At 38.4% G+C, this 15,983-nt stretch overlaps 1 protein-coding gene across 4 annotated transcripts in view; it reads left to right on the top strand.

Moving 5' to 3' along the window:
• The window catches only part of LOC128871695 (very low-density lipoprotein receptor-like), a 228,849-nt gene that overhangs the window by 74,374 nt on the left and 138,492 nt on the right, over nt 1–15,983 (top strand). For all 4 annotated transcript variants that reach the window (XM_054113657.1, XM_054113656.1, XM_054113655.1 and 1 more), the window contains 2 exons: nt 12,684–12,954; nt 13,047–13,269. In XM_054113657.1, the coding sequence (XP_053969632.1) occupies nt 12,684–12,954; nt 13,047–13,269 (494 nt within the window). The remainder of the gene's footprint in view (nt 1–12,683; nt 12,955–13,046; nt 13,270–15,983) is intronic.

The following is a 15,983-nucleotide window of genomic DNA, read 5'->3' as shown; positions in this document are numbered from 1 at the left end:
GATATTCTAGTACATATGTGTGCACGTATTACGTATATGTGCAAGTATGTGTGGTGGTGGATGCGAACAAATGTGACTGTGTGACTATATTGCTGTTCAATAAAGTGTACTTCAAAGTGCCACTGAGACACGTTAAGTGCGAGTGTAGTAGTGGAAGTATGTTACAAAAGTTACAATGAACAAAGTTAAATTAAAAATGTATACATGTTAACACATACTTTCACGCATTTGTGCAATGGAGAAAAATCAGGCGACGGGAAGTCAGAAAAAGAGTTTTAAATTGGCAGAATGTGAGCTGCAGAACGAACTATTTCATAGGAATTCTTTTACGTAATTTTAGCGAAAACTTGCCTATGGTATTTAGCAAATATGTTTCGATTAAAACTTCATGCAATTCCACTGTGCGCCGTAAAGCGTAAAAAAGTGATCGGCAAGTGTGAAAAAAGTTATGAAATAGGATCGCCGGTTAATTCCACAGCTTATTCTCTATCTGAAAATTAATGATGTATTGATTTCGAAAATAACATAACATTACATAACATAACATGACATAACATAATATAAAGTATCATAACATAACATAACATAACATAACATGACATAACATAATATAAAGTATCATAACATAACATAAGCTACAATGGCAAACATAACAAAATACAACTTAACCCTAATGAGAAAAACATAACTGACATAGCATAACATAAACGAAACTAACCTAAGCTAATACAAGCGAAACTATCCGAACCTTATCTAATCTAACTTTATTTTAACTTACCAAAAGTATCAACCTAATCTACCCCAATCTAATCTAAACTAACGATCATTGCACGTTAAGGTTTACTTAAGTTTAGCGTATTTTTAAACTCTCACAAAGTGCCTGGAATTTTTCCTTTATAGAAAGCGCAGAAAGGCATTCTCGTGAAAATACTTGAAATTTTGGACTTCGATTTGGAGCCATGACTTGAACTTGTGTGCATGTCGTGCCGTCAAAAACATCGCCAAATGAAAGGCAGGCATGCGAACTTTCTCTACTTCAGCCTCCTTATCCCAAAAATTAATTTTGCCATCAGTTCCAAAACCGCAAAATTACCCAAAAATAAATTTCATCTTACTATTCTTTTTCAAACTGACTTATTTTGCATACTTTTTGATCACCCTTCGCATACAATTTTCCTGTCTATGAAATTGTTAACGAAAACAAAACCTAAATTAACAACCAAACCTCGCCTCTGCTGCTCGCCAATTAAACAACAACAAAACATGAATGAAATAAACAAAACAAAAAGAAAAAAATAAAAAAAAACAACAAAGTAAAATTAAACTTTCATATGACTTTTTACTTTGAAAGTGTTGCTCGCAGACCGCAAATGAGTTGGTCGTGTTATTCAGTTACATACATCAAATGCCGCTGTTATTTCGTCTTTGTATTTGTAGCTCGTGTATCTACACATACACAAACACGGACATTGTTTTGAAGTTCGGCGCTTCGCAGGCATGTAACTTTTAGAAAAGCAAAAAAAGTCCACAAAAAGTGCAAAAAGAAAAACAAGTAAATGTTAGTGCAACTCTATCGCAATTTTGTGCTTTTAAAATAACACACAAGCCAAAGGATTAGCAGGGAAGTACAAGCACCCGCAGCGAGCAGGAGCCGGAGCAGCTGCAGGCACGTGGTGAATGGTGCTATGCTGCTGCTCCCTTTGGTGCACCACGCCCACTCAAACTTTTATTTATTGTGTGTAATTAATCTCCAGCGTATTTTCCAGCAATCAGGCGTACACAAGCGCCGCAAATCGAGCGGCGGCAGGGCGTCCAGTTAAGCTAAACTAGCAGCTGAGTAGCGTCGGGCAACTGGACGCGCTGTGCATTCTTCTTGTGCGAAGGATGCATGTTTTCGCTGCGGTTAAAGTAGTTTGCTGCTTTGCGATGCCAATGTTTTTAATGACGCCGCTGCTGCTGCTGTTATTCTTGTTTCTGTTAGTGTTACTGCCGTTTGAGTGGCTACTTGTTCATTTTTTCCCTGTGATTCTTTGTGTTGTTGGGCGCTTCCCAATGTACTATACAAGGCAACTCAGTTACTCGCATACTTGCAGGTTTAATACCCTTTCTTGCACTCATTCTGCAAATTGCTGATAGCGCGGATTATTGGCGTATTTTGTTGGCATCGCTGCACCTTAATTTGTGCTCGTCGGTTTAGGCGTCAGCTCCACGCCATGGCAGTGGGTTAATTCTATACGGGCACAAATTCCACTAAATGTATTATACCTATATACGCTTAGCATTGAACTTCTTCCTTTTTGCTTCTTTTTCTTCTTCTTGTTCTTCTTTTGCATCGCACTCAAGCGTGTTTTAGTCGCTGCCCTCCGATTCCCTGATGCTGGACTCGCTGTAATGGGAAAAGTTGTTTGCGCTTTGGCTGCTGGGAGTTTTCCACTACTAGACTTTGACGGCAATAAGAGTTTTTTTATCTATTTTATTTACTTTTTTCTTGCTTTGATACTTTTTATTTTTCGACTTCTCTTTTTTGTTTTTATATTTTTTCTTTTTGGGTACCTTACTGTTTTTCTTGTTCGATTTTAGTGCTCGCATTGTTTATTAAAAAGCATCACTGGTATTTACGACAGCCACTGCCTTGCAATGTTCTTCTTTCTTGCACCTTTTTCTCTTGCACTAATCCTACTAACTTTTCCACTCTTCCTCGACTTTTTCACTCCTTTGCCAATCTTCTACCGCAACAGTTTGAAGCACATTTTCTTTTTACTTGTTTTTCCTCAGTGTACTGCTTTTCATTACACTCCCAAATCGGCACTGCAGCAGCTTAAGTCAGTACTGCATACCACGTATCAGCTCCTTGAATTATCACTCGCAGGAGTATAAAAGTCTGACGTGGTTCAGTTTGCCGTCTGCAAAGTTTTATTTCGGTATTATTCCGCGCGCTCGCAAACAAATTTGCTTGTATTTTAAGTGCATTTCTGCCTAAAAGTAGTCTGCAACATTTTTTGTAAATCTAAAAGCTTATTCTTGTTTTGTTTCTATATTTGGTTTTCTACTTCGATATTTATGTACTTTACCATGTGGGAGCATTGTGAGCTGTCTGGTCCTTTTTCCACTTTATTACTTCTTGCTATGAATTTCATGCATTCGATCTGATGGGCAACCTAGGCATTTGTGGCATATTTATTTTGTAAAAATAACTTTTGTGTTTTTTTACATTTTTCAAATCCTTCCTAAATTCTATGTCCAAATTTCAATGAAATCAGGGGAAATCTTTCGGAGTTATAGAACTTTAATCGAAAGAGTCAAGCAAAGTAAAATTCTTTTTGTAAATTTTTCTAAAGAATTTTTTGTCAGGACAAACTACAGCACTCAGACAGCATTAAATCCTTTGTACTGCACTCGGGTTCCCTTTATAATTTTCTTTAAATGTACCCGACCTCCGCAGAAATCTGAGTAGATCTTGTGGTGCCAAAGAGCCAAGGTGGTCGCTTCTTAACACATCAGTACAAAAGACCTCAAGCCTGATTCAAGCAAAGGCCAGGCAGACGCAAGGAAAGTGGTCCACCGTCTCATCCTCCTCTCCACATGCTGGACAGAGTGCTCTGTTTGAGATGTCTATCTTTTCCATGTGCCTCGCCCATAGTCCATACAGTCCATTCTGCTTAATGACAGGAGGATCTGCGGCAGTCGGTCGGACATGACAGGTAACATCAGTCTTGACCATCTGCAGCCTCTATCAGCCTGCCAACCTCGCTTGTGAGTTGATGATTTCTAAATGTTGGGCCAAAATTTAAAGTTATTGAGAGAAAAACTAACGGAGATATGAAACTTTAAACGAAATTATCTAGCAAGGAAACTTTGAACACTTTTGTTCTACATAAAGTAAGGAACATTAAATACGACGAGAATCTTTTATATTTTGCATCTAATAATGACAGTAAACAGTTAAAATAAGAATAAAAATACTTTCCCTGCAAGTCAATACACTTCTGCATTTGCTTGAACCAATTTTCAAAGCACTTTGAACTATCACAAGTGGATAACCCCAAAACGAGCTGTTTAAAGGCTGTCAACAGCTTCTACAGGCATTGAAAAACTATGGTCTCGCATTTCATTTTTGATGTTCGGGAAGGAGGTGCCAAATATGAGATTTAAGGCGGATTATCCATTCATTCTATCTTTTGAGTGCTCAAAAACTCTCTCGTGGTAGCCGATACGTGAGAGCTCACATTGGTCTGCAGAAGAATGACACGTTTTTAGCGCTTTATTTTAGTTGATTCTTCCAAAACTTCTGGCAAACGAATGATTGTGTACCACTCGAATTGACTGTTTTAAGTTCCTCTGGTGATGCAGTTGCAACATGACCAGATTTACCGAAAACAATTTGCTTTACAGTGGGTTTTCTGAGAACAACTTTTGTTAGACTAGACTCGTATTGAAACACCCACACTCTCGATTTCTGTTTTGTTTCCGGCTCTCATGGCGAGATCCGAGATAAGTCACATTTTGCGATATCAGAATTTCTGCACCATTTCTTTATATCAATCGAAAATAGTTTTTTTCCCGAACTGTCAAATTATGCAGTATCCAACTAGAACAAATCGTCTTGACGACCAAATTTGCATGCAATATTAAATGTTTGTCGGTACCACTAATGTCCAAGCATGCATCTATTTCGCAACATGTCACATGACGGACTTGGGTTATTAATTCAGCACATCATCGTTTGTGACGCATCAAACGTTTTTGGACGGTTTTCACCAAATTCAGATTCCAAGTATCGACGGCCACATTGGAGTTCGTTATACTAGCGTTTCACAGAGGCTTATTATGGTGCCTCAACGCCAAAACTCGAAGGAAGTTGAGCAATACACACCTGCCTCAGGTATTCACACACTCACAGGGCGAAATGAATTTTTCAACTCACTAAAAGCTGGACAAGTGAAGTTTCTAAGCGAAAAGTCTATATTTACGTATCGTCCGTAGCCATCAGCCGTGAAATTCAACGGAGAATCTCTCTTACCAACAAGTGCTACTTTGAACTAGGCAATTGAGCAGCAAAGTCCTCTTTCGACGAACGTAAGTAACACCCTGTTAGGCTTTCACCATGCCCGTTGTAACGTATGAACAATAACAACATCCAATGCGCCGTCCCTTGGAGTGTTTGAGAAAAAGATTATGTGGAATATTTTTGGACCATTGCACATTAGTGACGGCGAGTATCGTAGGCGATGGAACAATGAGCTGTATGAGCTTTACGATAACATAGACATGGAGCAAAGGCTTCGTTGGCTGGTTATGTCATCCGAATGGATACAAAAGTTCCGGCTCTGAGAGTACCCGATGGGGTACCAGCTGGTGATAGCAGAGGAAGAGAAAGGACTCCTCGGCGTTGAAAAAATTATGTGGAAAAGGTATTCTCTTGGTATTTCCAACCGATGCCGCTTAGCCCAACAAAGAAACGAATGGCGCGATTTTTTTAAACTCGGCCAAAATCGCTTAAACAGTTATGGCGCCAATCAAAGAGAAGTATGTTGGCCATTCATAAGCTAGTTTTGCAAAGTCGAATGAACTGTATAAGAGCTTAATATATATAATTATACATAAATGTATTGCCAGGTCTTAATATGATGCTTACATTTGACAATTTTTACTTTTATTCACGTATCCTGTGTCATGACAGCTGTTTGCTTACGAAAAAGCTGAAATTGTGTTGGTGATATAAAAATCAACGCAGTCTGCGGACATGTTTCTTTGTTGCTGTCTGAACAACGAATGATTGGACGATATGGGAGTAAGTGTGAAATGAGCAGCCAAAATTCTGCTGCCGAGACCCTTGTGACGTAGTAGCTGAAGTTACTCCCTCAATTTCGTTTTTCAGCATAGGGAGCATCAGGAGAGTACAAAGAATTTTGTATGCCACTTCCGCGCATCCATGCATTTTTGGATGAAGAACTGACAGGTTAATGCTGAAAACAGTCACCGACGTAAACACAGTGCTCTGTCAGCTGTTACGATCATACTAATGAGAGCCCCATGTAAATGAAAAATTCCTTCCTTCCGTATCGTAGTATCGCAGATTTTATTTCACAATTTTTGAAAATTCCCGTAGAACCCTCTCAGCTGATTGCTCTCTCACCACACAGTGTTACCGTAGAAAAATTATAATTTTTATTAAAATAACTTAAAACCACTGTTGAATAATGTTAATTATCGATAAATGAACTATTTGCATTTGTTGGTTTTTGGCTTTGGTTCATTAAACAATGAAAAATTGTAACTGATAACGCGGATGTGTGGAAAAGTGTGTAAGCAAAAATATCAATGGCAACTCGTGTAGATACAACGAAACACATACGCACACAAACCGATGTATTGAGTAAATATGTAACTAAAAGAACGCAGTTTTTCTCTACGGGATGAGTTTTGCTCAGTTTTGTGCTCGTTAAGGGCTGCGGTAAGGGACTACGTACGTCGGTCACTGTTTTCAGCATAAAAATGAACGAAACAGTCTCTCTTTTCCTCGGCTGCTGAGATTTTTAAAAAAGTATAAAGTTTGCAGCGGAGTAATGAATTCCTACCAGTTTTCACCTATCATTTAAGTCCTCTTTCTTGGCCTTAAGTGCTATGGGAAATATTACTTGAGTGTTTGGAAAATGTTTGGTCACTTACAAGTTTATTTCAGACATTTTAAATAGTTGAAAAGTTTCAACAGCTCAATGCGAATTGAGATTTTTGGATTCATCATATTTATATCCAACTTCGCGGATATGTTGCATGGACTTCAGTGTACCTCAATGTAAATATTATTGAAACAATCACCTTCGTTACGTTCCGCAGCAGATTCTTAATAGCTACAGGAACTTCTATTTGGCTATTACATTTAGTTTTTGCATTGAAATGCGCCAAACTAGACCATTTTGTTATTTTTTTAGAATATCACTGTGCAACGCTTCGCTTCAGTCCTTCCTGTAAGCATTAGAAATTACTTGTCGAAAATTTCTTCACCTTGCATATTTTTGAGCGCCAAAGCAAGCAACATTTATATATATGCGTATGGTAAATATGCACATACACATATACACATACATAGGAGCGAATTTACGTGCACCTTACATAGCAATGCTTTTACGGGGTGCGCCACTGCTCGCTTGCATAGTTTGGCATATTTCGTGGCACGCCACTACCCAACCATATACTCCTTAAGGTACCGTTAGCGTTAGCTCTAACACAAGTGCGCTTTACTATTATACAAACACTGGCTATGTTTGTGCATTTGGCTCAGTGGCTCATCCTTCGCTCCTACAGCTTGCCACCGGCATTTTGCTTTGTTTGGCTGAAATATTCAAAGTATGCACATAAATCGTTAACCCCCTACTTGCCTCCTGCAAGGCAACCTCCTAAAAGTGCTGCTTACTTGCGATATCTGCAGTGTCATTTTTGTGTGCAATAGCGGAAAATCTTCCTACGATCTTCATCCTTGCACCAACTCGCTTAGCCGGAAATTGAGTGGTTAGATGCAAAAATAACAAATTTCTACGTGGAAACTGGAGGTAGTATTACACAAATATGTAGTTTATACTCGTAGAATACTTAGCATTCAGTATTTTGGCATTTCAGTGGAAAGTTTCCTGTTGTAATAAAGCAAAATTTCCATACGAGCAGCGGGCGAGTTGGGCGGCGAGTAACTTGGGAGGTTGCTCGACTAAGCAGGCTCCTATTAGTCATTGTTCGGATATTTTGCCTTAACTTTTTGTTTTTGTTGTTACAGTGAACACATTTTCTGCTTAGTTAGACTAATGTTTTGTGAAGACTAAAAGGGAATAAATGAGAAACTTTTTCAAATAATCGGTTTCAAACTTCTTTAATGTGCAAAACAAATACGAATTTGGATCAAATGCGAAACATTGAATTGTTGCTGGAAATTTAGGGTTAATTGCAAAAATTTAGTTTTATTTAAATTATAATTCCAGGACACCGCAGTGATCAAGAAAATGAAATTGCCGATGAATTGGTTAACTGTGGATCCGCGGTTACCCCACAAGGACGAGAGCCAATACTCGAAATCAGTTCTGCAGGAATCATGAAATGCATCAGAGATTATGTATGCAGTTTACATAAACAGCGATGGTTGAATCTAGAACTCTGCAAAACTGCAAAGTGTTTTTTGACAAGCCCGAACAGAAAACTGTCGAACTTTCTTCTAAGACTTGGTAGGCATATGACCACCATTGGATTCATTGTGGAAACGATTTGCCGTTTCCACCACAGTCGGCACTACGTTACCGAAACGACCCTGATTTATATCCGGCCAAGGACTGTCACTCCAGCAGCATTCCCCGTATGTAAAAATGGGGAATGTTTATGCTGCTACAACAACAACAACAACAACAGAAACCGATTCGCCTGTCTTGCTTAGAGAGGAGCAATTTTCTGTGTAAATGACTATGAATTTTTGGTTGCGATATCATGAGAATGTATAAAATATGTTCTCTCAAACTGGAGGTTATTTTCAGATTTCCCACTTTTCCCAATCTGGAAAATTCTCAAGGACTATCTATCTCTGCCTCAGTCTCTATCCTATCCTATCTGTTTCTCTCCTATCTCCTTTCCCCTTTGACTATCAACCCTTTTACTTTCCAGAGCTTCGAATACAATAGCCTTTTTAGCCTGAGTGTTTTAGGAGTTACTAAATCTCTCGGTCTTGTTTTGCTCGCCTTCTTCAAATTTCAGTTTCAGTTGCACTTTAAAATATTACTCAAACTACATATCCATCCATGAAAATCGCTTTCCCTTTATCTCCTCTCTGAAAATGTATGGATACCTTGCCAAAATAAAACCGATTACATTTTAAGGCTAAGAAAGAATCAAGGAAATTTTTGAGCCATTTAGCTGAAGTGAGCCGCAATTCTGAAAGAGCAGTCTACTATACATTAATACAAACAAAGAAATACCAAACGAGGTCAGGTCCGGTAAATACCGCTGGTGGAATAAAACTTCCATCTGCAGTTTATGGATATACTGCATTACGCGACTATGGGACAGGGGCTTTAGGACTCGTTTGGACAATTTATTTCTTTCTTATTTCATTTTAATACTTTTTTTTAGTGAAAATTGGGTTCAGTTTTTGAAACTGTGTAAATTAAAAAAATAACAAAAAGTATTCATCAAAATTGTTAATCGGAATCTTTAGAAAACTCTCGAGTATGCGGTTTTATAGACCATTAAATTCTGGTATATAAAACTTAAGTTTCAAGGTCGCCGTAGCCGAATGGGTTGGTGCGTGACTACCATTCGGACGTGCGAAAGATTCGAAGCTTCGTGTTTGAAACAACAAAATGATAAAAAAAGTTATATTTTCTAATAGCGGTCACCTCACGGTAAGCAATGGCAAAACTCGGAGTATATTTCTGCCATGAAAAACCTGCACATAAAAAATCATCTACCGTTCGGAGTCGGCTTAAAACTGTAGGTTCTTCCATTAGTGGAAAAACAACAAGACGCACACCATAAATAGAAAGAGAAGCTCAGCCAAACACTCAATTAAGTCTAAACAATTATTATATGTATTTATAAAATGTAAGTTTCAAGTGACTCAAAAAACGCGTTGATTTTTGACGATTTTTTTTCTGCCGGTGTTGAGTGGTTTTTCCATATAAATCACAAATTGAAATCATTCGTGCAGAAGAATCCTTATCTTCATAAAAAGTTAGATGTCATTTTGCAGAAAAATTACAGATTTTCATATGGTTATTACTAAAAAGAAATTAAAAATCGTAAAATTAAAAAAAATCTAATTTATAAAAAACTTTTTACCTAACATTTTTTTTTAATTTCAATTAATTTTTTTTCATTTTACTTAAAACTGTTTTATACAATTTTTAAATTTATACAAAAGTTTTTACAAAACAATTTTTTCTTAACTTAACCTTTTTTTTTTGAATAATACCCATATAAAAATATGGAATTTTATAAATTTTTTAATTTAAAAATAAACTTTTACTAAAAATTTTTTCTATTTTTGTTTGTTTTTCGTATTTTTTATCGAACAAAATTTTGTTGTAAAAACTTTTTTATAAATTGGGCCGATACTCTTACTAGCTGGTGCCTCTTTTTTGTAATATAGTTATTTCTAATTATATTTCATTAAATAAATAAATAAATAAATTTCAAAATAAAAAAAAAAATTAAATAAAATAAAAAAACATGTTTACTAATTTCAATTTTACTATCTTTGATTTTGTTTCAGTATAACCAATATGAATTTTTAAATTAAACTTTTTTACTATAAATATTTTTTTTAGTTTTTGACAAAGAACAAAGCCTATGAAAAGCAAAGCCGACATAGGCCAACAATTAGTTCACCTACAATTTAAAGAAAAAACGACTAGCACGAAAAAATTTTAATTTTTAATCCCTATATGAGGGCAAGCACTCAATATGTTTTTCCCCCTTTTATACAATTTACACTACTTATAGCAGAGCATCTTTACCAAATTTCATAAAATTGCCATCCAATTGCGTTGATTCTTTAGGTGGGTGCTTGGCACTGGCATGTGACGTGTTTTGCTCCACATTCAGGTTGTTTTTTCTGTTGATGCCATCGGCGAACGAAATAATTGTTGGCGGGAAAAATACTCCATACGTTCCAACAACCACACAACATCACTTTATCTTCTTCTTCTTCTTCTTCTTCTTCTTCTTCTTCTTCTTCTTCTTCTTCTTCTTCTTCTTCTTCTTCTTGATTGGCGCGATAACTGTTTAAGCAATTTTGACCGAGCTTAGCAAAGCGCGCCAGTCGTTTATTTCTCCTGCTAGCCGGCGCCAGTCACTTTCACACCATGAATATTCGGTTCCGGAGTCAAAGTACCGAGTTGGCCAGGCGTCGCACACGATTTCCTAAGCTTAGAGTTATCATGGTATAATGATCCCGGTTTTTGTTCCTAGCCAGCCTTTTTTAACTGTATCTTTTAAGAGCGGCGTGAATCTCTGTACGTTTGAGAAATTAACAAAATATATAAATTAATTTAATTATTTTTTATTATTTTTTTCTTATTCGCAAAATATTATGAAATATAGAACACTTTACAAATCGTATCTGTATCAAATATGTACGCAACTTTTCAATGAATATATTTATTAGGTTGTAGTACAATATTTGTCTCTTCCATGCCCTAAAAGTAGTATCTGCTTAAAACTTACCTACACCAAAAACAATTATCTCACTCTATATTTCTCGTTTGAAGTAAAATTTATTGCGTACATTTTTTTTTATATACAGGGTGGCTGATGAATTTTGCTGCATTAAGAAACTCAAATAACTTTTTTTTTAGTGTATGGAATTCATTTATTTTTTTTTTAAGTTGAAGGTCATTAAATTTTATTAAATGTAGCTTAACTAGTTTTAAAAATAATTGAATTTAAATGCCCCCCATGCTCGTTAACACAAGTGCGGCATCTTAGTAAAAAGTTGTTCATTGCTGCTTTGAGAGTTGCGACAGGAATAGCCGCAATTGTTGCCCGAATGGATTGTTTTAGTTCATCCAAATTTGTTGGCTTTGTTTTATAAACTTCTTGTTTACATAAACCCCACAAGAAAAAGTCAGGTGCAGTACGGTCAGGCGACCTGGGGGGCCAACGAAATTCGGAGTTTCTTGAAATCAGTTTATTGGGAAATTTTCGTCGCAACTCTGTCATAACAGTCTGGGCTATGTGAGACGTTGCCCCATCTTGTTGAAACCACACAGAGTTGAAAGGAATTCTCTTTCGGCGTAGTTCTGGATAGAAAAATTCTTTCAGCATTTTCAAATAACGGTCTCCAGTAACCGTAAAGGTGTGACCATTTTCTTCAAAAAAATAAGGCCCGACAATACAGCGTGAAGAAACCGCACACCACACTGTCACGCGAAGAGGATGTAATTCCGTCTCGTGGAGTATCTGTGGGTTAGAAGTACTCCATATTCGACAATTTTGTTTGTTCACATTGCCGTTTAAATCGAAATGGGCCTCGTCAGACATGAAAAGGCAGTTTAACATGTTTTGGTCTTCTTCCACCATTTGCAGGATCTTCTGGCAAAATTTCAAGCGAATCGGCAAGTCTGCTGCATTCAGTTTGTTAACCATTTGACTTTTGTAGGGAAATAAGTCTAAATCTTTGTGCATTATTGTTTGCAAAGACTGTCGGCTGACACCAAGTTGAGCAGATAAGCTTCTTGTTGAAACCCTTGGATTGCTTTGTATAGCTGCAGCTACAGCAGCGATCGTTTCCTCCGTCCGAACTGGTGGGTTTCGATGATAATGCCTTCTTGCGACTGTTCCTTGCTCAGCAAAATTATTCACCAGTCTCATTATGGTCCATCTGCTCGGGAGATCGCCGCCAAACATCCGCCTGTACTCTCTCTGTACCAAAACTACGGACTCCAGTGCGTGATAGCGGCGGACTATCCAAATTCTTGTTTGCGTGTCCCAGTTATCCATTTTAATAAATTTTAAAGATCAATCTGCAAATTAAAACTAAAATGGAACAGATAACTTAAAAAGAAAAAAAGTTATTCAATTTTTTTTTGGTAGCGGCTTTCATCAGCCACCCTGTATGTACACGTACTTATTTTTCTTTTAACAAAATGACGAATTCACTTTTAAAATTTTTCAATAATCTTCCTTTTTTCTTCTTGTTGGTATTTCAGCAATCGTGCAACAAGAACGCCACCCATGTCATAACGCCATGCCTGCCGCACGAGTTTCAATGCCGCGATCGCATTACCTGCCTTCATCACAACTGGTTGTGTGACGGCGAGAAGGATTGTCCTCATGGTGATGACGAACTGCAGGCAAATTGCCGCAATACGACATGTCGACCGGATCAATTCCAGTGCGGCGATCACACCTGCATAGCAGGACATTTAACGTGCAATGGCGAGGCCGATTGTGCGGATCGTAGCGATGAGCAAAATTGTGGTAAGTTGAAGAATTTAATAGACTTAAAATTTTGAATTATATAAGAAATCGAACTTTCGCATGCTTAAATTTTTTTTCTTATCTGCTTTTAGGTATTTCTAAAATCACCAAATGCAATGCGACAACACACTTTGATTGCGGCGGTGGTCAGTGTATCCCGCTTTCCAAAGTTTGCGATCGCAAAAAGGACTGTCCAGATGGCGAAGACGAGCCGGCGGGCAAGTGTGCGGTGAACGAGTGTGCAGTGAATAATGGCGGTTGCATGCACAAGTGCGTTGACCAGCCGATTGGCTATCGCTGTGAATGCAACTCTGGGTAAGTTTGTTGACTATTGGATTCCCTTTATCTTGCAATACCCTTAAGACGTAAAGATAGCTTCAGAATTAACAAAAGTGCTCTTAAACGAGCAAAACCTAATTCGTGGGGAAATTTTTGTAGCTCAGTTGATGGGTGTACGGAAACGTGTCCCCTTGAAAAAAGGGCGGACCATATCTAGTAGGGAAGCTCTGGGTCTCCTTCTAGATATTCACTTTCCCGGCAGTTCAGGCATCCATAATGGGTTTGCCATCCTGACATTATATTATAACGAACATTTCAATGGAAACTTTGCCCTGCACTCACTTGTGGGCACTATGGAAAACTCTTTCTCAGTTAAAGAATATACTCTAGCAGCCTTCCTAGATATTGAAGGTGCATTTAGTAATATCTCTACAGAGAAAATACTCTCGGGCCTTTGTAAGGTTGGAGCTGATATGTCAATTAGATAGCTACTACGCAACCTGCTAGTTAGTCTTTCTTCTCTTCTGAGGAACTTGCCCGCCAATGATATGCTTTTAGTGCTCGATGGTCGGGTCTGTAAAGTTATCGCTTATGCAGACGATATAGTTGTTGCCGCATGTGACAAATATCTTTCAACTCGAAGCAATCTAATGCAGACCGCGCTAATAAGCTGTCTGATGGGTACTAAATAGCGGTTTGAGAGTGGACCCTAAAAAACAGTGCTCTGCTCAAGGAAATATAAAATTCCACAATTTGCAAAGCCATCATTAAAAGGTGTAAGGGTAAATATTCTCGACAAGAAACTAAGTTCGAACATGAATGTAGAGGGCATGGTATGGGAAGCTACTGTTGCTCTATTTTCATGCAAAAAGTTCATATGAGGCAGATGACAGATGGGGTCTTTCTCCGAAGAACACTCTCTAGCTGTATGCGACCATTATCAGACTTATACTCCTTGACGGAATTATAGTCTGATGGGCGGCTTCCGACAAGACTATGATTAGAAATCTGTTTCAGAGCATTACACGTATGCCGCTTATATGTATCAGGGGCGATCTTGGAACCACACCCTCTGATGCTCTGAATACTCTTTTCTTCAGACCTCCCTAGACTTGGTTGGTAAATAGAATGCAGTTAGCAATGCTGTTTGACTTATATGTTGGACACTCGGTCATAACAGTCGGTCTGGGTCCAGCTAATCCTGTTGCCTACTGTTTTGATGAACCATATTATAATCGATTATTTGGTACTAGAATTGCTGCTAGACGTGAGTGAACTTGACGTTATATACCTGGTCGAAAACAATGTTAGAATAGAACTTCGCAAAGACCCGCTAGCACGCGCAACATCGAATTTCTCCAAGTATTCTTTGCCGACCACGACCTCTACACCCTTGTGGGTTCTTGTCCAGTGCCATTCTCGTTATGCTATCTGAGGATTTTCTAAGCGTGTGACCTCTCCATCGCCACCTTCTACGTTCGATTTGCTATAGGATGAGTTCCTCATTTGTTGAGGAACAGCGCGTCATTGCTGATGGTGTTCGACCAGAATATTCTACAGACAAACAGGTGTTTGTTGACGAAAGATTGTAGGCTCTGCCATCAAGCATTCTATGTCTTGCTTTATTGTAGTTGACTCTCATAGGCTTCGTCTTGGCGATATTGACCTCCAACAGTACGACAGTGCGCGCCAGCCGCCTGTCGGTCCGCCTTCGCTTGCACGATAGTGAGTTTTTAAGAAAGACGAATCTGCCTATCACCGTAGTCCAGGTCCTCAAGATATCTCTATATGATGCCTCTTTTGTGCAGAACGAGTTAGGTTCCGTGCAGGATGAGTTACAAAGATTTTTTTATAATAGACTCTTAATTCTGCAATCGCTCCCTTGTTATTGTATTTCACAATTCATTACTTTTTGAATATATTTCCCTCCACACTATGCAAATTTCATCGTTAAGTTCATTATCACCAGTCAAAAGTCATATTTAAGCTCATAAGCGAGGAAATCACGTACTGAGCAATTTTTAATTAAACATTTCCAAATTCCCAAAGCTGCAAGGCAGAGGCATAATTACATACGCATGACCAAACAAACACTACATACTCACACGCATGAGTACATACACACATACACAAATACATATGCTTGAGTATAAATCACTCTACTTAAGTCAACGTTAATTTTCGCTTCCAATCTGATTGCTAACAGTATTTGCTCTATCCCAAGATGTGCGAAAGCAGCGCGCAGAACAGTGAATTACACTGTGTGTGGCTGAGTGTGGCTGAGAGGGGGCGTGTGAGTGCGAATGTGAGTGGGAGTACGAGTGTGAGTGCAAGCCGCAAGCGCGTTGACCGGTTGGCTGGCATTGATGGTGGTCTCTTGGCTGGAAGTTAGCCTACGCAAATATGTGTGTGTGTGTGCACTCGTATTGGGGTATTACCTCATGTGTTTGCTTCATAGGAAGCACATACGATACTTCAAGTCGACCGTAAAGCAATCAATTTCGAAATTTTTTCACGTCAAACCGATTCCATCATCTACTTCTCGCATTCGCACGTTTTCCGAGCCCCTCAATTGTCAGACACCTACAACCATTGGCGTAGCCGTTTATTCCCCACACAAGAACATACCTACACAACGACCTGTGACTGCACACCGCACTCACTATCACGTGTGTGTGTGTGACCCAGTCTAGTTGCCTGCCGCACCATTCTCCTCACCTATCATAACTGACTCCTGTCGCATTTAACTA

Source organism: Anastrepha ludens, chromosome 2 (genome assembly GCF_028408465.1).
Source record: "Anastrepha ludens isolate Willacy chromosome 2, idAnaLude1.1, whole genome shotgun sequence".
In the NCBI taxonomy this organism is placed as follows: domain Eukaryota; kingdom Metazoa; phylum Arthropoda; class Insecta; order Diptera; family Tephritidae; genus Anastrepha; species Anastrepha ludens.
The sequence above is the reverse complement of the archived record's forward strand: the minus strand, read 5'-3'. Positions and strand labels throughout refer to the sequence as shown.